General features: G+C 51.5%; 2 protein-coding genes across 7 annotated transcripts in view; one reads left to right on the top strand and one right to left on the bottom strand.

Annotated features, from left to right (window-relative positions):
* Window positions 1-1327: 1327 nt before the first annotated feature.
* On the top strand, window positions 1328-16906 carry MRAP (melanocortin 2 receptor accessory protein). 6 transcript variants are annotated; one of them, XR_012377799.1, is made up of 7 exons: window positions 1328-2087; window positions 4309-4364; window positions 4804-5226; window positions 5337-5416; window positions 8563-8690; window positions 14014-14113; window positions 16366-16402. XR_012377799.1 is itself a non-coding variant. In XM_073891226.1 (4 exons), the coding sequence occupies exons 1-4, from the start codon at window positions 1982-1984 to the stop codon at window positions 16643-16645; spliced, it is 600 nt and encodes a 199-aa protein (XP_073747327.1). In that variant the 5' UTR covers window positions 1332-1981; the 3' UTR covers window positions 16646-16906. The 6 variants fall into 6 exon arrangements, 2 of the variants coding, with proteins under 2 accessions (XP_073747327.1, XP_025723428.1); XR_012377801.1 differs by having other exon boundaries at window positions 5072-5416; XR_012377800.1 differs by having other exon boundaries at window positions 4807-5416.
* A 1453-nt stretch (window positions 16907-18359) lies between these two features.
* Window positions 18360-27097, bottom strand: part of URB1 (URB1 ribosome biogenesis homolog) — a 64816-nt gene continuing 56078 nt past the window's right edge. The window contains exons 32-39 of the mRNA XM_025872135.2: window positions 26707-26818; window positions 25225-25331; window positions 24593-24736; window positions 23111-23220; window positions 22571-22768; window positions 21131-21372; window positions 20095-20694; window positions 18360-19153 (exon numbers count right to left, since the gene is read on the bottom strand). Coding sequence (XP_025727920.1) covers window positions 18972-19153; window positions 20095-20694; window positions 21131-21372; window positions 22571-22768; window positions 23111-23220; window positions 24593-24736; window positions 25225-25331; window positions 26707-26818 — 1695 coding nt within the window. The 3' untranslated portion in view covers window positions 18360-18971. The remainder of the gene's footprint in view (window positions 19154-20094; window positions 20695-21130; window positions 21373-22570; window positions 22769-23110; window positions 23221-24592; window positions 24737-25224; window positions 25332-26706; window positions 26819-27097) is intronic.

The following is a 27097-nucleotide window of genomic DNA, read 5'->3' as shown; positions in this document are numbered from 1 at the left end:
CCAAGATCAAAGGCCTCATGCTCCTCTGACTGAGCCAGCCAGATGCCCCTAAAATAATTTTTTAAAGGGTGGTGGTGGGCGCCTGGGTGGCTCAGCCGGTTAAGCGACTGCCTTCGGCTCAGGTCATGATCCTGGAGTCCCGGGATCGAGTCCCGCATCGGGCTCCCTGCTCGGCGGGGAGTCTGCTTCTCCCTCGGACCCTCTTCCCTCTCGTGCTCTCTCTCATTCTCTCTCTCTCAAATAAATAAATAAAATCTTTAAAAAAAAAAAAAAAAAAGGGTGGTGGTGATGACAAATACATGTGATTGGAGTAGAGAGGAGGGAAAGGTGCTGGGGCCTGGCAGGACCAGAAATTGTTGTCGGCCGAGGGGAAGTTAAACTTGAAGGAGCCAAGGCGGAGGACAGTTTGGGGACTGGCAGAGATAGAAGCAAGCGCTCTCACCTGACTCAGCTACTCTCACACTCTGCATCCATTCCACCTGCCAATCTTTTGTTTTGTTTTGTTTAAGATTTTATTTATTTATTTGAGAGAAAGCGAGCGAGCACGAGCAGGGGGTGGGGCAGAGAGAAAGAAGCAGACTCCCTGCTGAGCAGGGAGGCCCAGTGTGGGGCTCAATCTCAGGACCCTGAGATCATGACCTGAGCCAAAGGCAGACACTTAACTGATTGAGCCACCCAGGCGTCCCTCTACCTGCCAATCTTGCAAATCCTCTTGACTTCAAACTTCCAACCATCTAAGTTGAGAATGAGAAAAAATATATATTATATTGACTTGAACAGAGATACGTTAAATAGCTTAAAAGTATAAAAACACATACAACCCAAATTAAGGATGAGCTGGTAGAATTGTTTCGGTTCAACACATCCTTCAAAGTCAGACACATCAAAACCTGTTGTCCCGGCCAAAGCTTTATTACCAGGCTGGGGATACAGTAAGGCCTCAGCAAATGCGGGCGGACAGGGACGTGCACACTATCAATGCCCCCCTTTACTCTGGAGTGTAGACCAGAAACAGGACTAGTTGGTATATTGGAGGGAAATGCCCCATCATTCTGGGAATTTTGACTTCCTTACTGATTCTCACAGGCTAAATTCCAGGGCTCCTCTCACATTTAGTCCCGCTCTTCCCAAATATTCGGAATATTCCTCTCTCGATCGTGTCTGTGGCTCTTAGAAAAATGAATGGGTAACTTAGAGTCACTCCCTACAGAAACCTCGCAGAATCCTCGTCACACGTGTCGTCAGCCAAGGGCTCGGTGAACCCTCAGGTCCTTACTGCCCAAGAGCTGGATCCGAGGGGGATTCTGGCCCCGGGCAAACAGCCTCTTCTGTCGGAATAAATGCAGCTGACTGGTTCGTTCATGGGGGCTTTAGATAAAAGCTGGGAGGTGTTCTCAGTTGGGACAAGAGGGCTCTTTCAGTTTAATTAATTGGCGACACGTACATGAGAGAGGCTACAAGTTCAGGGCTGACATCACTCAATTTCTGCCCTCAAATATTAAATCTAAGTCAGTGATTCGCTGGTTGCTCAATAGCACCAAGAATCGCCTTAATGTAAGTCAAGGGCACCTCCAGCCTTTTATTTTAGTTTTATTAATTTTTTTAAGTAGTAAAGCAGAGAGCGAGTGTCTTTCCTAAGCCCTATTTGGCATCTTGTCTTTCAAGGGGCCCAGGTACCCGTTTTCCCCTTCTTACATGGAGGGGCATTCTTGAGCTTCACTGGAAACCCCGGGCTCCTGCCTCGCAGCTCTGTTTGTTTTGGACTTTTATCAAGGAGGGGCGGGGTGGAAAGTTCTACGTGGGGGCAGAGATGTCAAGCACAGCCCCCTGGCCTTTCTCCCAGCCAAACAGCTCTGATAAGTGGGCAGGCCTTGAGCCCGGAGACCCATAGACACACTTGGATGAAATCAGTTGGCCAGTCCCTCCAAGGGCTCTGACCAGCTCCGGATGCGCCGCCCCCCCCCCCGCCAGCGCCACAGACATGGCCAACCAGACCAACGCCTCCACCCTGTACAACAGCTACGAATACTACCTGGACTACTTGGACCTCATTCCCGTGGATGAGAGGAAGCTGAAAGCCAACAAATGTGAGTCCTGATCTGGGAAAGCCGGCCAGGCAGAGGCTGGGGGTTGGCCCAAAAGACTGTCTCCACTCACCTCCAACTCCAACAGGTGTCAAAGATGAGTCCACAGAGATAGAAGTAAAGAGGAGTAAAATAGCATCGGTTATCTTCTGTAATAGGCTTGAAACTAACCTCCAAAGAAACTCAGACACTTTGGGAGCAGAATATGCTTTTAAGATAGATTTCCTCGATAGAGTTTGATTTGTCTGGGGTTCCAATAAGCTAGGTGAGTTTCTTCAAATTGTTGATTTCACATTCTCTCTTGCTCTATGAAGATTTGGGAGAGGTTATTATGTCCACCCCTAAGATAAATGACTTACTAATCTCTATGAAAATAACAACTGATTTTTTTTAAAGATTTTATTTGTTTATTTGAGAAAGAGAGAATGAGAGATAGAGAGCACGAGAGGGAAGAGGGTCAGAGGGAGAAGCAGATTCCCCGCTGAGCAGGGAGCCCGATGTGGGACTCAATCCCGGGACTCCAGGATCATGACCTGAGCCGAAGGCAGTCGCTTAACCGACTGAGCCACCCAGGCGCCCATAACAACCGATTTTAATCTTCATGGTCTCAGGAAGGACCACCAGAACAAACCAATATCCTTTTGCTCATCTCTCTCTCAGTCTTTCTCTCTTGGGTAAGTTGGTGCTTTGTGGACAATCTTCTCTGATTATTCCAGCTACTCGGTCAAGATAACAAGTTAGGTGAGGAAATGAGTATGAAAAACAAAACAAAACAAAACAAAAATCAAAGTCCCAGGACTAGGGACCCATTGTCTGCTAGCCCCATGTCTCAGGCTCCTTGGGTATTTCATGCCCTACAGTCACAAAATCGGACAAAAGATAAGTGCAGTCACTGGAAGGAACAGGATGCTTTTTGTATGAAAAGCCAGAGAACCTGGTCACACACCAGCTCAACACTGAAATCCATTTCCCTTGGAGGAAGTCATCTAAAATGTCTTGCTAGGAGGGGTTCCTGGTTCCGGTTTCCCTCACAACTTCCGGAAGCCCAGGTACCCATCCATATTTTCATCCGTCTCAACAAGCCCCACTTCCACACCATACCACAAACACACCATACCTGTCCTCCCTTCTTGCTTTTGCTCGTGATTAATGCAACAATCAAACTTTTGTAACTATCCATGATAGGCCAGGTATTGCACTAGCAGGTAGAGGCACAAATGCCAAAAGACTCAATCCCTGTCCCTGATTTTTCTCAAGAGTGATTTTATTTTATGACCATTATCGTCTATTTTCTGATGATGCTGTATTTCCAAGTAGGTTATCACAACATCCCCTCACCAAACCTGGGAAAACAGTAACAAGTAAGAACATGACACTGTATCTAAACATTTCCATAATGATGTCTCAGTGTCATCTAACACTCAGTCTACATTTGACTTTCCCCATTTCCAGTTAGGGGGCAGATACAGATCCTTAATAAGCTGTTATGTGATTCATGGTGTTATGCTGAAGATTTGCACAAGTCGCTGGCAGAGCACAGAGAGGGAAGACGTAAGGAAGGCTTCATGGGGAAGATGGGCTAAGCTGAGTCAGAAGACCCAAAGGGACTGCCTGATCCACAGAGGGCCAGCCCAGGGGCGGGGGGACCAGTTACCCTCTGCTTAGGCAGGAGGTGCTTCTGGGAAGCATGACATGGAGGGTGTTTTTGGGAAGATTGACTTGGGGGCCAGATTCTCACAGGTCAGCCTCAGAGGATTCATGGGAGCTGCAGGGAGTCATTTAAAATCGTAAACAGAGAAGAGACAAGGTCCGATTTGCTTGCTAAGAGTATCGCTCTGGCGAATATATAAATTTGAGGTTTGGGTGGGTGGCGGGCGACACAGAGGCAGGAAACAGCCACATGCTGGTCCTGGAAACATACATTTGCAAAGATCTCTACCCTGGGGAGTTGACAATCTAGGAAGGAGGGGCCAGCAGAAATAAATGAGGGTGCTTTGGTGTTGCAGCCATGGGAATAAAAGTGGGGGGGCGGGGCCCAGAGAAGCCAAGTGACTTTCCCCAGGTCACCCAGTGAAATATTTGCAGAACTGGGACTTCAATTCCAGGCTCTGATCCCTGAGGACTCTTTCCAGGACACTAGACATGTTTAGTGGGCAGATTCTCACCAGACAGGATGAACCACCAGAGCAGGAATCCTGCTCTGTCTTGCTCTCTCTCTCCCCAGCTCCTGAATAGTGCCTGGCACAGTCTCTGTGGGATGAATAAATAAACAAATGTGAAGTAGGTAGCTCTTGCACACACCGTTAATTTTCATGATGGATATCTGTATCAGTTATCAATTCTTTGCCTTCAAAATACGCTCTGTGATAAACGATGGTATTCCTTTAAAGTGAACAGGGAGTTAAGCTTTCTCTGGACAGGACTGTGGGGGGCTGGGGGGGGCGGTCTGTAGGAGGGCTGGGCTGGGGTTGGGGGTCGGCAGGCGGCCTGTGAGGGCTTGTGGGCAGTCAGCCTGTCACTGTCACTGGCCCAGTACACAGTCCCTCTGAGATCTTGTGGCCTCACGTGGCAGCCATCTCAACCTGGAACCCGAGGCCCCTGGGCATTCTGTGGCCCACAGAGGGCAGGAGTCACAGGCCCCTGACAGGGGCACCCCCTACCAGCTGTTGATCATTTGCACCCCGCCGGTACTCTGGAGGGTTGTCTATGGTTTCTCCAGCAGCTCCAGACCAGCCCAGGCCTGGCTGAACCAGCCAACAGCTCTGCTACCCAATGGCCGAACCACATCTCCTTTGAGGTCTGAACCTCTCCCAGCTATGTCCTTCCCTGGTGTGATGGGCTGGACTGTGCCCCCCCAACCCAATTACTATATTGAAATCCTAACTCCGGTACTTAAGAACATGACACTATTTGGAGAAGGGGGTCTTGAAAGAGGTGATTAAATTATATTGCGGTCATAAGGGTGAGTCCTAATCCAGTATGACCAGTGTCCTTAGAGGAGGAGACCAGGACACAGACACACGCAGAGGGAAGACCATGTGAGGACACAGACCGAGGACAGCCATCTACACGCCAAGGAGTGAGGCCTTGGAAGAACCAACCCTGTGGACCCCTTGATCTTGGACTTCCAGGCTCCAGGATTGTGAGAAAATAAATTTCTGCCCTTTAAGCCACTGTCTTCGTCTGTTCAGGCTAATATAACAAAATACCATAGCCTGGGTGGCTTAGAAAACAAGGATGTATTTCTCACAGTTCTGCAGGCTGAGAAGTCTAACATGAAGACAGCAGCGTGGTGGCGTCTGGGTGAGGGAACTTCTCCTGCTTCAGAGCTGGTATCTTCTTGCTGGGTCCTCACGGGGGGGGCGGGGGGGGGGAGTGGTGAGGGCATGTCTGTGCAGCTTCTCTTCTAAAGGCACGAATCTCATTCACGGGGGGCTCCACCCTACAACTTAAGCAGCTCCCAGAGGCCCCACTGCCCAATACCATCCCACTGGGCATTAGGGTCGGACAGATGAATTTAAGGGAACACAAATGTTCTGGCCATAGTGCAGCCTGAGCAAATGAACTCGCCTGGGTCCCCTCCCTCAGCCCCGGGGCACCTTATGTCTTCACAGATGTTCTTTTATCCCCGTGAATAATTTTTCATACTAGACTTCCTGTTTGTCCTTCTGTGTGATTTCTACCTCCTGGATGGGGCCTAGGCTGCCATGATGTCCCCTCCAGTCTTTCTGCTTCTGCTTCTGCATCTGCAGAAACACCTGGCACTGCTACTTTGAAAGAGGAAGTCCATGGACTGCAGGTGGAAAGCGGCTTTAATTTTTCTCTGGTCACTCCTGCAAACCTACTTGGTGGTGCTGGCTCTTTCCCTGCCCCTGGGTGAGATCTGGAGCAGGACTCATGTTCCCACTTATATTTTTAAAAAAGTGTCTACCAGTCAGTCTCCTTAGCAAAGCGAATGTCTAATCCTATGAGATAAATTTCAAAAATGTTTAAAAACAAACCACTTTCAGGGCGCCTGGGTGGCTCAGTCGGTTAAGCGTCTGCCTTCGGCTCAGGTCCTGATCCCAGGGTCCTGGGATCGAGCCCCACATCGGGCTCCCTGCTCCACGGGGAGCCTGCTTCTCCCTCTGCCCCTCATGCTGCTCATGCTCTGTCTCTCAAATAAATAAATCAAATCTTAAAAAAATAAAAATAAAAACAAACCACCTTCCAACTTCACTCAAAGGGAGAACTTGCTCTTTCCCTGGCTCAGGACAGGAGTGCTCCTTCCTTCTTTGCTCTGCTGGCTCCTTTCTCCGGGCCACCTGCCCCATCCTGGTCTGGGACACCTCTTCGCTGGAGCAGGAGGGATGGAATGAGGAGAGGGGCAGGGAGGAGAGCGGGGTTTGTCAGTGAGGCAGCTCAGACTCTGATCTGGAGGCCGGCCGGGCTCGGCAGCAGACACCTGCCCGGGGGGGGGGGGGCACGGAGGGTGAAGACACAGCCCATGCGCCCCAGCAATGTCCGCTACCTGCCTGACTCCAGAACTCTGCTCCTGTCGATCTCGCCTCCCCTCCTCACATCAGCACCGGGCAGTGGGGCTCCTCCGTGGGTTCCCTGGGACGAGGGTCTCCCGCCCCGGCGACCTGTGTGTGGGAAAGCGACTTTGCTCTGTAGCAGCCGTTACTTCCCTGCTAAACTCTTGTACTGGCCTCTTCACTGGCTGCCCTGCCCCCCAGCTTGACTGGCACTGGTCTAGGCGGGGGTGTCCTCTTCCCTGGGGGCAGCATGTCAAGCCGGCTCCTTCTCTCCTGGTGGGAGCTTTGTGAGATCCTCCACCAGAGGGGATGCTCCTTCTACTCTGCTGATGCCGATTGCCCAGTCTCTCGCTATCAAGATTTTCTCGAGCACACATCAGACTCCAGCCTGCTGTGTCCCACCAACTGCAAAGGACACATACAGAGTGCCCTGGAGTGGCCCCTTTGCCCCTCGAGTGGAGGGCAGGGCGCCAACTACCCTCTCATACAGGGTGAGGGCATGGGGGACTATCTACCATCTCTAAACAAAATCCCTTGGAGGGAAGCCTCCCCAAACCAGACTTTAAGTAGTCAACACGTATCTTAGTCTACTCAGGCTGCTGTCACAAAATATTATAGACTGGGAGCTTAAACAACGGACATTCATTTCTCACTGTTCTGGAGGCTGGAAGTCCAAGATCAAGGTGGCAACAGATTTGCTGTCTGGTGAGGACTTGCTTCCTGCCTTGTAGACAGCCACTTTCTTACGGTGGGCTCACAGGGCCTTTCTTCCAGATCTGTGAGTGGAGAGAGCCTGGGGGGAGATGCAGCGGGAGGTGGGGGGAGGAGAGGGAGAGGGAGAAAGGGTTTCTTCCTTTTCTTATAAAGACACTAATCCCATCATGGGTACCCACCCTCGTGATCGCTTCTACACCTAATTACCTCTCAAAGTCCCCACTTCCAAATACCATCAGTCTGGAGATTAGGGCTTCTGCATTGGGAGGTGAGGGGACATACTCAATCCATAGCACTGCCTTGCTACAGAGTCTACTATGCTCATCCTGTCTCCCCTAGAGATTTCAAATAGCATCTGGGATATTTCAAATAGGATATGGCTGTATATATATATATATATATTTTAAGATTTTATTTATTTGAGAGAGACAGAGAAAATGAGCCCGGGGTGGGGAGGGGCAGAGGGAGAGAGAGAGAGAGAGGGAGAAACAGACTCCCCGCTGAGCAGGAAGCCCGACCTGTAAGTGCTGTTTTGTACTTTGCTCTTATTGACTTGACAATATTTTGTTTTCTTGTGTTGTTAAATATTCTTTTTACAAAAATTTTGTAAACAACTGCATGGTGTTCTAGAAATTTCTATTTTTGAACATCTAGAATGATTCCTGGATTTTGCTGGTACAAGCAGTGGACTCGGGGAGAAAAAAACTTATGTTGTGTGTCAAGTAAAGATATCTTGCCTACTTTTGTCCCTGGTATTTGAATTCAAAGAAGTTTACTAAAAAACAAACAGGGGCACCTGGGCGGCTCAGTTGGTTAAGCGTCTGCCTTTGGCTCCTGTCAGGATCTCAGGTTCTTTGGCTCAGGTCAGGATCTCAGGGTCCTGGGATCGAGCGCCGTGTCAGGCTCCCTGCTCAGCGTGGAGGCTGCTCCTCCCTCTGCCTCTGTGCTCTCTCACTCTCTGTCAAGTAAATAAATAAAATCCTTAAAAGAACAAACAACAAAGCCCCCCAAAATGCAAAAACAGAAATCTCCACCATGCACACTCTGTGCTACTGTTATCACCGTGTCACTTTTGTTTTCTGTAATGGTCAGCAAAAGGCAGTGTCAGGAGGTCTCAGGGATGCTCCGTTACTTGGCTTTGAAGGTCGGGTAAGGTAAGCATGAATCCAGGTGAGGATGGACAGAGTCACACTGTGGAAAGCAGGTGAGCTTCTCTGCTGACAAATGTACCTTTCTCTCCTCGCCAGTTCCTCTGGGTTGGATCTCTGACCCAGTCGAACAGACCAGAGAGATTCACCTCCCAGTTCCATGCAGAGGTACACATCAAAGGCAGAAAGAGGCTGGGAATGGAGCCATGAACCAGGGATGCTTTAAGGTGAGACAAAGGCAAAGCTTCTGGAAGGTCACCCGGGGTGGCTGGTTGAAATGTGGAAGACCAGGCTGGGTTTGACTCCTGTGCCAAGTAGAGAAGGAGGGAAACAAAAGGAAAAATACCTAGGCTCATGCATTCACCTAACAAGCCCGGAGGATTTTAAGATTTTTGTGTTCATGCCCATACACTGGAATTTATTCCATCATGGGTGGGCAGATCACTGGAAACATCCAGGGACTGATATACATATTTTATGGAGCATTCAGTGCTGACTCTAAGGCTCTGGGTCGCTCTTTCCCAGGGTTGGCTTGAAATCTGGTGTGATTTTGTTACAGGGACTTCACAAGGATTTTTACCTTTGTGATTTTGAGATATGATTTCTGTTTCAGGGAAAGATTAAGAATTTCCCCAACACTGTCAAAAAGGTGGGAAAGGCCAATCTGTTTCTTGAGGCTCTGCCTGAATGAATTATATGTTTGCTTTTCTATCTGTCCCCTTTTCAGAGGCTAAGCTTAGGGTAAGACAGTCCCATATACCAATGTTACTGCAGCAATATGTATTATGTACGTATTATGTATGTATTATGTATATGTATTATTCTAATGCGATAAATCTCCAGATACAGCTCTGATGCTCCCTTGCAGGGAGCAGCAAGATGGATTGATTTCCTGTGGGTAGTGCCTGGCTTTCATGCGCTATTAGTTACTTCTCGGGTCAATATGTCTTCTTCCTTTAATTATGGCTTAGGAAAAATCTGTCACAGCCTGTATCGACTTCCACTGATGTGCCGGCTCTGGCAGCTTCAATAATAAGGTGGTCTGTTCATCTGCTGCTCCCACAGCTGGGAGAGGAAGAACAGAAACATGCCACTAACCCAATCTCTTCTGAACACAAGGCAGAGAACTCAGTGAAAAGAGCGAGCAAAAGACCTACATGTAACTCTTTTCTCACATCAGAGCAATCGATTTTATGTTACAACTTTAACCGAGACTTGTAACTCTTCAGCCAACGGTCAGCCCTATGGATAGGAGGACATAAGCAGTGAAAGTGATTTTTTTTTTTTTTAAACAAGGTATGAGACTGTTGACCTCGGAACGAATTTCCCATCGAGGTAGCCCCACCTAGAGGTGCTACATGTGAATGATTCCATTACTGCTCAAAAACTGCTTGGGGCTCTTCTTTTGGAACTGATTTCGGTAGTGACAGCATATTCTATGCGACATCTACAGTGATAAACTATGTATCTCTTTCGAGGGTGGATTTGCTTTGGGGAAATAGCTAAGAATCACTCATAAACCAATCAGGTGAATGGAAGGGATGATTGAGCTGATTGGTACTGCCTGGGTGTTGAAAACAAAATATGATTTTACAAAGTAGCAAAACGTGTGTGTGTGTGTGTGTGTGTGTGTGTGTGTGTGTGTGTGTGATAATTCCAAAAGAATAATTTATAAATATTTATGAATCTTTGGTAAATGTTTATAAATGTTTAATCAAGATACGTATTTTAGGAAAATTTATATGCCTCTATGATAGAGAATGATTATTGTGGAAGTCAGCACTCATTTGGATTTTTGGTACGCTCATTTAAAAAGTCAGCTCTTTTTACTGATTCAAATGAAGAAGACTGGTTACAATTAACAGAGTATCAGACTCAAGAGAAGTTGATTTCTCTCACATGAAAGTCTGCAGGACCGGGTGCTGGGTCCGCTCCCTGAAGTCCTCAGAAGCCAGCTTCCTTCCAGCTCCTTGCTCTGCCGTCCCCCGGACATGTCCCTCATCCTCACACTCCAAGCTGTGCTTTGGCCATCACATCCACGTTCCCACCGCAAAATGTAATTCGGAATTACGAAGGGATACAAGGTTATTAGAAATCTAGCCGTCTCTGCAGGAGGACTTCCGGTAGCTGTCCCTAACAGCCCCACTCACATCTCATTGGCCAGAACCTTGTCACATGACCATATCTAGCTGAAAGGGAGTCTGGGAAATGTAGTCTTTATCCCAGGCAGCGAAAGGCGGGGCTTCTATTGCTATGAAAGCACCTGTAAGCAAACATGAGCATGCACAGCTAGAATTCTATACTGCAGTTACCTTTACTCATATCTCACATTTCAGTGGAGCTTGAAGGGCACAGTGCTATCACTTGCCTAATACCCTCTGAACAGAAAACATAATTTTCGTTCTATTTATATATCATCTCACAACCATTTCACAACAAGGAACTGTGCCATGTGCATTATAGATACATATTATTTTTATTTAATCCACCTAACAGTCTATCTAACACACACCATCGTCCCCATTTAACCGATTTAGAGGTGTAAAAATCTCAGATTGCCTGAAATCCCATGGCTAGAAAATGGCTAAGTCAGAACTTGAATCCAACACCACCCACCTGCAGCGCTTAGGCCCTTAACCTGGTTGTTGTTCCCCAGGAAGGGAAAAATCTTGGAGTTAATCTCCTATCAGGACTCGGGGACCCAAACGTTAGTAGCATTTGGAGGAAGGCTAAAACAGAGGTTTAGCAGTTCACAAAACTGAACAAAACCGAGGTGCCTGCCATGAGTAGGGAGTATCTGGATCAGATTACTTTCTCAGCTCCAGGGTAGGATGAGAAATCCCCCGGTGTGAAGCCCCACCATTGCCATTGGAGCCTCTTCTTGTCAATCGATTGTGGATGCCTAACTCCCACAGTGTGGACTCCGGAAAGGAAGGAAGGAGGGAGGGAAGAGGGGAAGAGGAGAAAAAGGAAGTAAATGAGGAGGGGGGAAGGGAGGGGAGGGGAAGAGGAGAGGGAGGGGAGGGGAAGAGGAGAGGGGAGGGGAGGGGAGGAAAGTTTTCCATGGCTGGACCAGTTTCCTTGTCAAGCCAACCTGGTGCTCCTCAGGGATGTTTAAACATTTCCAGCCCTGGTGGATGACATCTCTTGCCCTGGAATGAAATGTTCTCTCCAAGCACTTAGACTGAATCTTCAGTAGGAAGAGGAAAAAGAACCCTATTTTTTTTTTTAAGATTTTATTTATTTATTTGAGAAAGAGAGAATGAGAGATAGAGAGCACGAGAGGAAAGAGGGTCAGAGGGAGAAGCAGACTCCCCGCTGAGCAGGGAGCCCGATGTGGGACTCGAGCCCGGGACTCCAGGATCATGACCTGAGCCGAAGGCAGTCGCTTAACCAACTGAGCCACCCAGGCACCCAGAACCCTATTTTTTTTGGCCATCTTTTTCAGCAGAACATAAGGAAAGAGAATTTAGTACAGGAAATGGCCAGTGGCTACTGATCACCTTCTTGGTCTGAAAACAATTCAAATTTCACTTCTCTGAAGACACTGTGTTCTGTGGAAAGTGTTGCTTCATTTCCTGCTCAGTATGTGGGGATAGTTGACCAAGGGCTAAGCAGATGCTTGTGAGCCCAGGAGAAGGGGGGCGGGGGTTGTGTCTCAGCTGCTGAACTTCTGAAGCTGTTTTCTTAGAGGCCCTGATGGAACTTCTCTAGGTGCTGAAGATCTCAAGCCCTGTATGCTTTTTATGAAGGAGCTAGAGCAGTGGTGTCTGCCTAAATCCAAAACATCCTTACAGAGTAAAACCAAACCTTCTGAAAGCATTTATACTGTCCCACTTCGAGGGTTATAAAATAAATTGTGACCAGCTGGTGGAACCGAAGCACATGTTCTACAATAATGTGCGGTGAGCAGTCAGGGAATGCTGAGAACTCCAGAGCCTCCTTTCAAAAGTCCTTCAGTTTCGGACAGACAGTAACAACCTCATTCCCTGTTTCCCGGGAGCCCATACACCCCCTAAAACTGGTCAGTGTTCTGGGGCACCACCATCTGTTTCTCAGCTCAGGGACAGAGAGGAGAGAGGATGTGGGAGCCAGCCTGGGGGTCTTTGTTGTCCTTGTCTTTCTGGATCGTGGAGGCTAAGTTGCTGATGCTTCATTACAAGGTAGTGGGGGCTCTGATTCCTTCAGCAAGTGCTGCATCTCTTCCTATAACTGTTTTTGATGCTGTCAAGGTCTAAGATGAACTCTTAACAAGCTTTTTGTTTCTCTCTCTACCTGTCTTGGGTCATGGAGAGTAGAGGTGACACCCTTTACTCAAGTGTCATTACTTACCCCCAGGGCCTTCACTTCCTGGCTCTATGTGGATGACACACAAATCTCTAACACCCCCATTCATTCATTCTTTCTGTTCGTTTCCTCATTTGCTTACCCATCATAAACATCTTTTTGTTTAACAGAGCACAACACAAGGCTGGGCAGGCTTATCCCCGAAGTACTCCGGGAGCTCAGAGGAGGATGTAGGAGAGGAGCGTGCAGGAGAGAGGGGGCAGCCGTTTTGCCATGCTAGTGTGGCCCCCTCTGAATCCTTCACAGCCCCTGGCAGTGCCTGACTTGAGTGGGCGCTTAATAAATTCCTGTGGGGTGATCACCCTGCAGTAGCCTCCTTTGCTCACACACGTAGGTGTTTACAGGTCCAGCTGGGGGCATCTGGGCGCGGGGGCAGCAGTGTGTCTGGGATAAGATACTCGCACACACTAATCACCAGCCTGCTGAGCGGTGCCCATAGCCATCGTTCACCACCAAGAAACACTACCGTATTGCAACAGCGCCTAGCAACTTGCAGAAGGTTCCTGATCTGGAGCCCCGGAGAACAGCACCTCCTGGCCTGCCAGGTTCTACCCAGAGCCCCAGAGAGGCTAACTATGATTCCATTTCCCTGCCCCTTCAGCCTCTGGCCACAAATCCAGGCCCAGGGCTGGCTACACAGGGGATCTTCCCTCCTGTCACTGCCCCCCAGCTGGGCGCGTGCCCCCTGAAAGAAAGGGGCCAGTGAGGCCTCGGTTAAAAAAGTCTGCCTTGCCCACCACAGGAGGGTTCCAGCCCCCTAGTCGAGCTCATCTCCTCCTAAAATCTCTGAGTCTTGGGGTCTCTGAGGCTGCCCCTGATGGAACAGTCCCCACAGGCCCCTGCTGCCCTCACAGGGGAGGGGAGGTTGGCTGTCACATGAGCTGCCCACAGCCCTTTCTTCTCCCTCTGTGGAGAAGGGGAAGGAGGGAGCACCAGGAGCCGAAAGAGCACATCCATGGGGTGCCACCCAATTTCATGGACGGGTTTTCCCTCAGCAGCCCTGCCGCCAGCTGCTCAGGGAAACAGTCACTTCCCTGCTGCCCTGGTCCTTCCCAAGTTACTGTTCGTGGAAAAGTCTTCCCACTGGTCACGGCTGAGAGGCTGGAAGAGGAGAGAAACGCCTCTCCCCAGGGCCCTGTTTGCCCTGGCTGCGGGCTCTGGCGATGTCACGCTGATGTTGAGATGCTCCCGCCCCCCCCACAGATTTGATTGTCATCACCTTCTGGGCGAGCCTGGCATTCTTCGTCATGCTTCTCTTCCTCATCCTGCTCTACATGTCCTGGTCAGGCTCCTCACAGGCGAGGTGAGTACGGAGGGTGTCGACGCAGGTAAGTCCCGGGGCTAACCAGCCGGTGACCGCAGGCCACGCCGTGGAGTATTACTCGGTCACAAAAAGGAACGGGTCCCTGATTCCTGCTCCGACACGGATGCACTTCCAAGACTCTGTGCCAAGTGAAAGAAGCTAGACACAAAAGGCCCCCATGTTGGAGGATTCCATGGATATGAAACATCTAGAATAAATAAAACTCTATAGAGACGGAAAGCAGATTAGTGCTTGCTAACGGGGCCGGGGCTGCTCGTTCGGATGCCAAAAATATTCTAAAGCAGATTGTGTGGACGGCTGCACAGTTTTGTGAATATACGGAAGATCTTTGAATTTTCCATTTTAAATGGCTGAACTTTACTGTATATAAAATATATCTCAATTAAGCTGTTAAAGAAAATAAAGCCAGAATGACCCCACACAGCAGTTAGGTCTTGCCAAATGACTCAGCAGGAAAAGGGGACCCAAACGTAGGCATCTATGACCACCATCTGTTACTGAATACCTACTGTGTGCCTTAGTAGCTAAACTGGAGGTAAAATCCAGGAGCTCCAAGCAGTAATTAGCTAGTAATTAACCTAGCTCATTATAGGTTAAGTCTCCTGTGCTAGACAATTGGCCCACCATATCCAATCTCCCCTTCTAGCTTAATCTGCCCCCCAATAGCTACTGCTGTCCTAATGAATGTTCTAGCTGAGGACCCTAGACTACCTTTCCCTCTGCCTCAGCTGATGGGACCAGGGGTGGGCAACTGACCCCAGAGGGCCTGCCCAAAGCCCCTTGAAACGCATGGCCTGACAGAAGAGCTGGGGCCAGGCAGCGCTGAGTGGTCCAGGAGGAAGACGGGCTGGAGGCCATCAGGGACCAAGCATTCTGAGGGAGTGGAAACCACGAGTCAGCATAGGAAGCTGGCAACGGAGAGTCGAGCAGAGCTCTTCTGGGAGAGGGAGGGAGGGAGGGCAGAGAAGAGAGGGCAACACCCCCCCCCTCACCTGGTGGGGTCCCAATGCTGGTTCAGGGCGGACCTGCACATCTGCACATGTCCAGATCTACCTCAAGGGGGCTCTGTCTCTCTGCCTCCACCCTGCCCTGCCCAGAGTGGCTCACAAGTCACTTCTGGTTCCCTTTGGTCATACGGGGAGGCAGGGGCCAGCTTTTGAGCAATGAAGAAATCCATTCTTTTTGTCTAGTTTTAAGAACTCACACTGAATTTAAGCAGATTTATATCCCAAGAGGCACCTCGAGAGGGGGGAGTAAATGAACACACTCTTCTGAGGGGACTTGTAGCAGCCCTGTGCTAGGGACAGTTTGCAAGAATGGTTGGTCCTCCCCCCGTCCACCCCCCCGCCCCTGCCACCAGTGGAAAGCTCCCCGGTCCGGTGGGCTCACAGGAGGCTGTAGCTGAGGAATCTTGCATGTTTTTCAGGGCTACAATTTTACGGGGCAAATGGATGATGCTGTTCGCCCTGACACCAAAGAAAGCACTCTCCAGACATTTTAACGGGCATGGGATGCTCAGGGGAGCCAAATGGATCTTACTGTAAGATTTGGGAAGGAGATGCTCAGTGGCTCCCTGAGGAGTTGCTCTTTCTATGCTTAAAAATATTATGCTAGCATCATCTGAAAGGAGGGCTCTGCCCTATCAGGCTCCCTTCCTGACCCTCTTCATTCATGTTAGAATTAGAACTAGTTGAAACTAGTTCTCTAGCTGAGTCTCTACCAAGGCATTGCCTCATGTTATCCTGACGACAGTTAAGAGGTGATGAGGGTCCCATTTCATTGATGAATCGGAAGGCAGGTGGGACGTGGTGGGCTGGCTCACGCCAGGTGGGGTGCCCACTGCCCCCAGCACCTCACGTTCATGAGAGGCGTCCAGAGAAGATGGGTTTCTAGCTAAGATACAAGTTTGGCTGGAGGCACAGATATATGAGCTATCTACTCAAACGGGTGGCTGGATGGAAGGTCCACTTGCCCACTCCCCATCGTAAGTGGATAATGAGGGAGAAGTGACCTCGGAGGGAAGGACCGAGGGTCCAGGTCACCATCAAGCACAGCCTATTATCTTCCCTTTCTCCACAGTGGTGACCTTTGTGAGCTGGGCTGTGGAGGTGGTCCTGCCCCGTGAAGCCTTCTCTGTGGGTTCTGGGCAGGCAGGACGGTGCAACAGGAAGGCGTCCGGTTAAGTTCTTGCGCCATCTTTGACGCCTGCCCCCCCTCTGCTCTGTCCACAGGAACAACGCCCAGCACCACCCAACATGTCCCTGGAGTAACAGCCCCCACCTCCCCCTCTGCCTCCGGAGGCACCCCACAAGGCTCCACCGAGCTCGGGCAAAGAGCCAGGCAGCAGAGCATGCGGCCCTGAGCAGCAGCTGTGGCCACGAGCCCCCCCACCTTGCCCCACCCTGCTCTCCTCCGGGAACTGGCCGTCCATGGGGCCCCCCCACAGCATCAGCTGACATCAGGAACACGCGGGGTGAGCCGCCCCCTGGAGACAGAACCTCTCAACTGTAGAACCGACCCCAGCAGATTGGTGAACTCAAACCAACCTGGACACACAGGCACCTTCAGAAAGCCTGCTCCTGTGCAGCAGGAAGTGCAAGTAGGCCAAGATGTACTCTATGAGGGGGCGCAAGTACACATTATCCAGGGCTCGCAGTACCCCCCAGCACAGGGAAGTAGCCCCAGATAATGCTGATTTCCAGTGCATTTTACCTGCATGCTTCCTTCTAATGTTCACGTTGGGAAGGGTAGAAAATAAAACATACGTGAATTAATTTAAAAAAATATTTGCTTGTTGATCTTTACTGGGCCACTTTTTAGCTTCAACTATTACTGCCGTAATATAGTTTAAAAGATTTATTTATTTGAGAGAGAGTGTGCATGCATGGGGGGAGGGGTAGAGAGAGAGGGAGACAAGCAGACTCCCCACTGAGCGGGGAGCCCCATTGCGTAGCTCCATCCCAGGACGGAAACCAAGTCCGATGCTTCACCCATTCAGCCACCCAGGCACCCCATGCTGCTGTAATATTTATCAACCCTGAGTTCTATGCGGATCGGAACTTTCTTTAGGAGACACCCAGGGAGGGCCTGTGAAGTTCCTACCCATCCCCCACTGTCGCCCACTGTCACCAAGGCAGGGACGTGCAGGCCCTGCCAGCATCACTGACTGTGGTCAAGGGACCCAAGTCACACTCCTGACCTCCCCAAATCCTTTAAAAGACAGAGCCCAAGGGGAGAGGGTCTGCACTGGAATGCTGTCTCAGGACGTCTTTGAGCTGGTAGGATGGGTCCCACGTGGGTGATGTTACAGGCCCTCTGGTCTGAGCCCTCCGAAGTACACCGGAGATAGCACCAAAGTACAAAGCCCACAGAACCCACCCCAGCCCGGGTGGACTGACAAATCCCCCAGCTGGGGGCAGGGTTGGCCTCACCTGACTCAGGGGCGGTGGGTTAGAAAGGGAGATGAGGGAGGGGAGACCGATGAACTCAAGAGACACGGAAAAGGGGCGAGAGAGAACACGTGGACTCTCCTACTTGAATCTAAATGCAGGATTCTGATTTAGGAATTGTCTCAAAAAACACAATTGCAGGTGTTTGGGGTGGGGGGTTGGGGGGAGGAGGGCAGTCACTCCCTGCTTTCTAAACAATGAGCCCGTATGTGCTAAGGGGACTGGAGGCAGACAAGCATTACTCTTATCCTGGTTAAAAATCCTAAATCATGGGGGCTGGGGGGATGGGTTCCCCTGGTGATGGGTATTAAAGAGGGCACATTCTGCGTGGAGCACTGGGTGTTATGCACAAACAATGAATCACGGAACACTACATCAAAAACTAATGATGTAATGTATGGTGATTAACATAACAATAAAAAAATCCTAAATCATGAAAAACCACCAGAACCGAGTCTAAGGCACACTGCAGGAATAGAAAAGTGTCAACGTTTAAGCTGGGGCCGTTGGACAGGGAAGGCCGCTGTGCAGTCCTGTGACTGTGGCCAAGCGCGCCCCCCCCCCCAACTGCACCCGCCGGGGCCCACGCTGTGCAGGAGGGATGTGGGCACACACGGAGCTCTGAGCGCACTAAGGGCACGTGCCAGAATTCTCCTGAGGTTTGTCGGCTGCTGCACCAATTAACATGGGAACCTTAAAAGCCAAATCTTGACCTCTAAAATACAGGTTTCTGTGAAATGAAGTGGTCTGTTAATACCAATTAAGCAAAACACAAAAGCCTAACAAAAATAGACATTTATTAACAAGTTATAAAATTCCAAATCCCCCCCCTTTGAAACAATTAAAAAAAAAAATACAGGCTTTCTTTCCAAAGCAGAGTCAAATCAATTTTATACTGTAAGGATTTACATACTAAAATAATTAACACCGGCAGGAGCTCACTCACTCAAAAAGTTATACAAAGCTTTGTAAGACTTCTCGTGGAAAGAAAAGTTGAACCATCTCTCCTCACACTCTTTATCTGATGTATTATGTTCTTGGACATTTTAGCTTTAATATGCACAAATCCCTTAAGTGCTCAGAAGTGCTACCTCGACTTGAGGTATATTCTCTGAAGAGCAACGAAGCTGAGAGGAGGGGCTTACCTACCTGAACACCGCGCGGGCTTGCAGCCCAGAAGGCCCCACGCCCACTGCAGCTCCGACTACGCTGTGTGCACACAGTCCCTTGAGCTTAGGACCTACTGGTGAATTAAATAAGTCAACTTCGCGCGTCAGGAAACGGAGTTGACACAGACAGAACCTGTCATCCTACAAGGCTTGCATGGAAACGCTTGACTCAACCAAACTTCTAGAACCTGGGGCCAGAAGGCGTCAGATGGCAGGGCGTCAGGCGTCGGGGACCGAGGCGGCGATGTTCTTACAGAGGATGACGATGGCCTCCTCGTCACCACTTGGCGTGTCCTCTGCGCTGTCACAGATCATTCGGACATGGGTTAGGAGAGTGTCCGGCCGCTGAGCCCCTAGCCAGACGTCCTTAATGTACAGAGACACCAGGAACGCTGCGGTGGCTGAGAAAGAGGTGAACGACAAGGCTGTTAGGACACAAAGCTACTTCGCTGGAAAGCCAGTCACCCCCACCCCCCACGCATGGGGACACAGAGGCTTTGCTCAGTGCCCAGTGAACTGTGGCAAAAGGAGGTGAGCATGCGTTCAAGACAAATTAATTTTGCCTTTGCTTAACTGTGGGGTTAATCTTTATTCTAAAATTTCTCTTTTTTATTCGATCAACGTGTGTGGAATGGTTAAAGAAAGTTACTAGTTTCTCCTTGGTTCTGACCACCCATGCTGAGAGCCAGAACTGAGGTCTGAGAAGAGGTTCCAGGTTCACTTCACATCATTTCCCCAATGGCATGGGTGAGGTGACAGGGTTTCCCAGGCCCAGATTCAACTCCCTGACAGCATCCAGATGAGAGAAGACGTACCCCACCCCAGGGGAGTTCACCTGCTCAGGCTGCTGGCCTATCCCCCCTTCCTGCTCCCCTTCCATCGCTGGTGAAAGGAACAACCCTCTCGGGTGGACGCCGCACGCACATGGTCACAGCCCCCCTCTGCTCTCTTACAGCCTTTTAACGCCTTTGCTGCTTGTTCATTCATTCTTTCCTGCGTTTAAGCCTTCGCGAAGCACCTGCTCAATGCTAAGCACGTAAACGGTGTGCAAGTGCGTGTGCCTGTGCGTGTATATGCATGCACACATACACACATCTGCGGCCACGCGTACACCCGGATGCGCTGTGAGACAGAATCCTCCACGTGAGTCATGGTGGAAACGTAGGAAAGCCGCCGCCCTGCACTGGTTCTGAGTGGGCACCTTTCTCCGCTGTACACACGGTGGTCACTGGGCAAAGGCCACGCTCGGGGCCGGATGGCAAGCTATGACCCCCAGCACTTCGGCTGGCCCATGCGAACACTTCAGCCAAAGCACCCGACAGCCTCTGAGAACCAGCCTCACCTCGAGTGGCTTCGTCCTCCTCCTGCAGAGCCGAGAGGCAGAGGCTCTGGACCGCCGCGTGGCAGGGGCTCGGCGCCGGGCCCCAGGCCGCCACCAGCTGCAGCAGGACGGCGCTGAACAGGCAGGCCACACTGTGCGCGGGCCCCACCAGCTCCTGGGCACTGCAGAACTGGCTGTACAGCTGGAAGAGGTTATTCCTCACGGCGCTGTCCTGGAGCAGCTCAGTCACCACTGCTGGCTGCGGCAAAATGCGGCGCTGCAGCCAGCCAAGGAGTCCCGCGGCCTCTGCCCTGCTCAGCGGGCGCCCCGCTGCCGACCGCAGCACCCAGCTGACTGCCAGGGACGCGGTGGTGCACGCGAGGCCCGGCACATGGCTCTCAGGGCTGGTCCTGTTCGCGGGCTTCTGAGCCCGTTCGGGGCTGGGGAGCACTGGCCCCCAGTGGGTCAGTATGGACCTCAGGAAGCCCCTGCATGTCTCCAAGGTGGCCACCTGCTGCTCAGGCTCAGCCGTCTCCTCTGCCTCCCCAGGCCTCCTCCTCCAGGCCCGCGGGCCTCTGGCTCGGGCTGGCACGACAGGCTTGTTCTTGTCCTTGAGCATCTCTGTTACACACACACACACACACACACACACACACACAGGAAGGCAGTGAGATGGAGGCCCCCCTTCCCCATATGGATCCGGGGAGCCGGGCACTGGAGAGGGGAGGAGGGCGAGGTCCTGAGCACCGGCCCCCTGCTCGGCTCCCATAAGACACGATCCTATGCCTGGAGCCCAGCGAGAGTGCCACACTGGACTGTGACAGCCACAGTGGCTCTCGGGATAAACCCCTTCCACCCTCACTACAGGAGAGCGACCCGCCGCCCCCCCAGCGAGCAGTGACAGTGGCGCAGGGGGACTCAAAGCCAGGTCTCCCCGAGGGGGCAGGATGCGCCCTGTTTCTAAGCCTCGTGCTCAGAGAGGGCAAGTGCCGGCTGCTCTGTGGTGGGACGCGAGCACAGTTTGGGGAACACCAGACAGTTGGCTCCTGACACCCACTCTGTAGCTCCTTGACTTGGTATCTCTCAATGGCCACTCTCAGGTCCTCCTGGAGCTTAGCGTCTCTCTCGAGGAGGTTCCATTTGTGCAGGAGGATGAGGACATCGTTGGTGGACAGCACCGTCTCGTTCACGGTGAAGCGGTTCATGTCCTTGAAGGCCTGCATGACGGTGGACCGGTACTTGAGCACGGAGTCAAGGGCCTCAAAGAAGCAGGTCAGCTGGGCAGAGGCCAAGGTCGGCCTGTTGGGAGCCAACAACACAGACTGAGCAAAAGCTGCCTCCTCATCCCGCAGCCCACGACTGGGGCAGCTGGGCAATGTCACAGACCCAGAGGGGCCAGTGGTCCACCCACGACTCGAGGGTGTCCTCACAACAGACACGGACGCATGGAGCCCAGCACAAAGAACAGGAAAAAGCAAGCCGCTCCAGGGGAGGCACAGTGGGGACCGGAGTCTCCCCTCCATGCTGGAGGCACAGGAATCTCTTGGAAACCATGGCTAACCGGAAGAGCGAGGCAGAGAGAGCGTGAGGGTCTGGGTGCCAGCCGCCTAACCGAACACCACAGGACGGCCGACTCCCCTGTGCCTCATGGCCTCTCAGACTCAGCCCCATCCACGGCCAAACCTGACCGTGGGCACCCGCAGGAAATCCACTCTGCACTCGAGGGAATTTAAAATTCAATACCATCTGCTCCACACAATTTTAAAATTATTTCAAACAGTAATCAGTTCTCAAACACCAGTATGTCTTTCCACAACCCCGGAATAATAAGAAACTGGTCTGTCGGCACTGATTTCACAATTTAATTCAGAACAATGAAAGACCAAATGCTTTATCAAGAAAGTTTTCACTCTGAGATTATAAACCATTTATGATCAATTCAGAACTCTAAGTCTGACTCTCCAAGTCAGAACTCTAAGTGCACAGGCTGTATTTTCTCTAAGACAATGGAATCTGAGGAGGATTCAACTCTCTGAGGAACTGAGGAGCACTATTCCAAAGGGCCAGATGAAAATACTGAAATTTTCAAGAAGCTCCTCAGATAAGTGAATCTGTGTAGGCTAGTGAAGACAGAGGCAAGTTTGGGAACACCCTGACTTCCTTAGGTTTAAAGGTTATGGAAAAGATGTTCTTTCTACAAAAATACCACTTTAAGTGCTTGAATCAAATTAGCAAGTTGTTTGCCTGCTAAAAAGGATCTGCTATGACACATTTTAGGTTTCTAGAATGCCAAGTTCTCAGGGTCTTAAAAGGAACCTCCTAAAGCTGAAGCAGAAAAGAGGAAGCAGCTAAAATAGGTTTTCTGACGTCACCCACAACCGATAGCAGCCCTCGGGCCCAGAGCCCACTGGCGGAGCCAGGACCGAGGGGACCACCGAGAGGTGATGTCCACAGGTGACCCACGCCAGGGTCCACGCCTGGCGGGGCAGGGGCTTACCTCAGGTGCCTCATGAGCACAACGAGAACATACAGGAACTCATTGACCAAGTGCAGGGCGAGCATCTTCGGAGGCTCCTGGGACCCTGGCTGGCAGGAAGGCTGGCCCTCCGATGCCACTCCTTTGTCCCCCAGGTTGGTCACCCACAGTGTGTGTAGCAAGGAGATGATGTTGGACAGCAGCTGGGTCTCCAGAAACCTGCAACCAAGTCCAGAACGCTCACTGCCACATCCTCTCCTTTCGGTGACCTCGGCTGGAGCAGGCTGCCCCATCTCTCAGCAATCCCATCGGCTCACCCCCACCGCAGCCCCCAAAGGCACAGCACCCAAGTCAAAACAGGGAGCCTGCCACACAAACGAGGCTTCAGTGTAGGGCGGGGCCCCGATTCTCCTTTCTAGCTGGACAACGCCCTGAAGTCCCAACTACAGAGTATGGATTCTACTGCCCATTTCCCACCAACACTAAAGCCAGCAGTAGACGCCATGGTCTCTGCCCCACTCTCTTCCCACCCGGCACACCTCTCACACCCGAGGTGCTTACTTGCTCTCAAGGATGTGCAAAATCCACGTTAAAAGGCTATAGTCCCGTAGGATCTCATAGGCAGACTGGGCATCCCGGGCAGCATTCTGTAGAATTTCCAGAATCCAATTCTGAAAACCCAAAACCAGGAGTTACTTCTCAGTACAAAAACCAAGTTTACCGGACCAAAGGAACAAGTTAAACAGTACGACGGTATGTTACGTTTCCAGGCGGTGGCTGCAGACAAAGCTTGCTTGGCTAAGTCTGTGAGCGTGGTGGCCGCGCCGGCCAGACACACAGGCTCCAGAGCCACTGCCCGGCCCTGTGGGTGCCCCCGCCTGCGAGCCCATCCTAAGGAACCAACCCACAGGCACAGAGTCGCGGCTCAGAAACCACATGGCCCACATGTGAGGCTGGGGGAGAATGTGGACCCAGTCTTCACCCAGACAAACAGCTAGTGGCCCATTTTGTCCCTTCGGTTTTATCACCTGGAAAGATAGACATAAAAATGGGACTGCCCCTTAAACGGTGAATTGGCTGTTTTAGATTTCTCCCATGTCAAAAAATAAAAAACTACCATATCCAAATTCAGTTCATTCCCACGTGTTTCTTACTTCCAATCTGCTCCTATTTACCCACATTTTATATACTATCAGACACAAAAGCTGATGAGGCTAGAAATTATTCCAAATACCTTAGGCTTTACCTAGTTACTCCTTCCAACTACCGTCGGCATTCAGAACACTCACACACGCGCTCTTGGTCAAGGGGATTCCCTTGTTGGTTCTGAGACCGTCAGTTTTGACTCTTGTTTTGTAGCTGAGTTTTGAGATCTACACCTTCTGTGCATTTAGTGACATTCCTGTGGCTCGAAACGGTCTCCGTGAAAGCCCCTCAGTCATTCATAGGGGTCATCTGTTGCTAGACTTTTTAGCCTGCTCCAAAGGCCCACGATTACCGGTTAGCTCCTCCCTCTGCACAGGCCTTACTATCAGGCCAGGGCACAGCAAAGGCGCCACAATAAAGAGCATGTCACCTGAAGACAGACGGCAGCGAGTGCCAGCCCATGTGCAGGCTACACGAAAGGCACTCGTGGGATCTCATTTTCCCTCCTAGAAAGTCAGCTTAGTGTCAAATTAGTAGGTCGGTCATGTCCAGGCTGGGATTAGAATTCCCACGGATTTGACTTGCAAATCAAACTTTCAGAGAAAGCGGCGGGGGTGGGGGGAGGTGGGGGGGTGGGTGGGGAGCCCTGGGTGGCTCAGCATCCGACTCTTGGTTTCGGCTCACGTCATGATCTCGAGGTCATGAGATCGAGTCCCGCATCGGGCTCCGCGCTGACTGTGGAGGCTGCTTGAGATTCTCTCTCCCTCTCTCTGCCCTTCCCCCCACACAACCTCTCTCCCCCAAATAAACAAACAAAAAAACCCCCCAAATATACAAAAAAACCCTGAGAAGCAGCCCAGACCTTCTCTTCTCAGACAGCCTGGGGGGGCCGCCTACCTGTGCCTCGCCGTCACACAGTGGGCTGCTGAAGAACGACAGGATGATGTGGAAGACGCCTCGCCGGGCACAGAGCTCGTAGCAGTGCTTGTCCCGCATCCCCTGTCGCAGGATCCCGAACACCCACTCCCGTTCTGTCTTTTGCTATAACCCAGGCAGACAGGAGGTGACTGTTAGATAAGCTAAAGCCCCTTTACCTGGCGCCTCTTCAAACCCCACTCTCTCCAGGTGCAGCCACAGCGGCACAGACATTTCTCTACTGCTGACCGTGTCATTAAAAATCCTCAGGATGTGACTTGGGGTCCTCAGGTCAAGTTTAAGCACCGCCCTGTGCCAACTCACACAGGTGTGCGACAAAAGAACATTTAATGCAGAACCCGGCCACTCACCAAGAACACAGAATGACCCAGGTCTCTGAGGGAGGGTGTCTAAGGCGTGAGGATGAAAAGCATTTCTACAAGCGAGCCTACGCGGCCTTCCGCTTTCCTGGCCTTCCTGCTCCAGTGCTGTTCGTGCAACTGGGCTGCCGTGCCGCCCACAGATTCCGGGGGGGAAAATGCCAGAACGCCGGCAGTGGCTAATAATCCAAAAGAGGAGTCTCTGGGGGCCCTCGGGGACTCTAGAAGCATTACCTCAGAGTCTGAGCTGTAGAAGAACTGGTAGAAACCCGGAACTTTGTTCATATTCAAGTACTCGTGTGACAGCAGGAACTTGTTGATCTTCAAGTACATGCGCTCCTCTGGGAACAGAGGCAGACAGTCGCTCAGAGCAGCACTGGCAGGACCCCCGTGCTCCGCTGGAGTTGGGGAGCAGGATCTGGGGGTCAGACAGCAGGCCCTGCCCCCATGGCGCTTTTGTTATGCTTATCCAGAGTCTCAGTTCTCGAGACTCAGACGGCAGTAAGACACCCCGGTTCTATGCTGCATACAGGCGCCCTCTCCCGGTTTGGAAACCACGTGGATGTTGCCCCTCCCCGGCCAGCAGCCTAGCACGTAGCCCCACTCAGCTGGTACGCAGAGGGGGACCGGGTCACACGGAGGGCACGGGGCTGATGCCCACCCCCACCGGCTTCCTGCTGAAGGGCACTGTCACAGCATGGGAGCCTCACACACCCCCCGGGTCACTCTGGAATGCAACGAGGCCGAGGTGGACAGACACCTCCTCCCCCTGCTGCTTCCCTCCCTCGGATCACCGCCTCCGACCTGTCCCGACTGCCTGGATCCTCGGAGGCCATCCCACGACCACTGCTGCCTGTGCCCCTGACCCTGACACTGGTCTGAAGTGGCACAGCCCGGACCAATCACCATGGCCTCTGCTAGGATAGTTTCTCAGAAGTGTCTTTTGCTTTAGAGTCTACAAATGACTGATTACCGTCTTTCCTCCTGCAATTTCTAAGGAGAAGAAAAAACCATACAATAAAAACTGCACAGGAGAAGAGAGAAACCAGATCCGAATTCTAACAGCAACTTGACTAGAGAGGAATTGTGGGGCCTTGGACAAGCTATCTAACCTGGGGGGCCTCAGATAGGGGGCTGCTTCCTCATCTGAACATGACCATGGGACACAGAACCCCGTGGCCCCTAATGTGACCAACATTTGTCCTCAGGCTACCTCAGCAGTGGTACCCCGCGGGGAGTCACACAAGGAGCCGTGTTCTCGGGCCCTAGCTGGCACCTGTGCAGTGACATCCGGGCCAAACACCTTCTGGCTAACGACCCACGAGCCGCGCAGACTCTCACTTTCGAGTATGGACCAGCGGCTGCCGACGGACAGACTTCCTGTGTCAGGTGCCCTCCACGTGTGGGATCCACGTACCCCCCTCGTAGCAGCCCTGTACCGCGCTTCACACGCCTATGGCAAATGCGAATACATATTCCACGCCCCATCACACACATTGCTCTGCACTGGGCCTCCTCATTGGGTTTCTTTCTGATCTCACCCGCAGGGGCCCATAAAGAGCTTCCTCACAGCCATGCTTTATTCACTGTCTGCTCCCGTGGGCATGCACGCGGCTCACTGTTACAAGCACTGGATGAGCCAGACACGGGCCTTCTCACACGTGTGGTGGATCACACCTGCAAGATTAACGCCAACAAGTGGACATGCAGTGGTACCTGGTTTCAAAATCTGCAAGGCTGCTTTGGCAATGAAGAGAGTCAAGGTAAAGGTGAGTCTCATGTTCTGAGTTCGGATCCCATTCCGGACTACATCCAACAGGTAAAGTAGCTTAAAACCAGGAAAATAGAAGACGGGGGGAAAAGAAAAGACAAGAATTTTCAGAACTGTGACCAGCCTTGTCTCGTGCAGCTCCAACTACAGCTTTGCTGGGTGGTCTGCTCTTCACATCCCAGGGGACACCAGAGATGACGCTCAGAATGGCAATGTCCCTGCTCTCTGCCATCTCAGGGGAGCTTCTGCTTTTCCTTGAGGAGCTGGCCACGTGCACAAGGGCAGAGGGACCCTGGCTCCACGGCCCGACAAGCCGGGCTGTTCTTGCTCCCTGCC

This window comes from Callorhinus ursinus, unplaced genomic scaffold (assembly GCF_003265705.2).
Source record: "Callorhinus ursinus isolate GAN/ISIS: 27379988/994484 unplaced genomic scaffold, GSC_fseal_2.0 scaffold1, whole genome shotgun sequence".
Taxonomy (NCBI): Eukaryota; Metazoa; Chordata; class Mammalia; order Carnivora; family Otariidae; genus Callorhinus; species Callorhinus ursinus.
The sequence above is the reverse complement of the archived record's forward strand: the minus strand, read 5'-3'. Positions and strand labels throughout refer to the sequence as shown.

Coding starts and splice junctions, on each gene's coding strand:
- MRAP (XM_073891226.1), top strand. CDS start 1,982: ATGGCCAACCAGACCAACGCCTCCACCCTGTACAACAGCTACGAATAC. Junction 14,114..15,560: donor TCAGGCTCCTCACAGGCGAG/GTGAGTACGGAG, acceptor CATGTTTTTCAG/GGCTACAATTTTACGGGGCA. Junction 15,675..16,365: donor GGAGCCAAATGGATCTTACT/GTAAGATTTGGG, acceptor CTCTGTCCACAG/GAACAACGCCCAGCACCACC.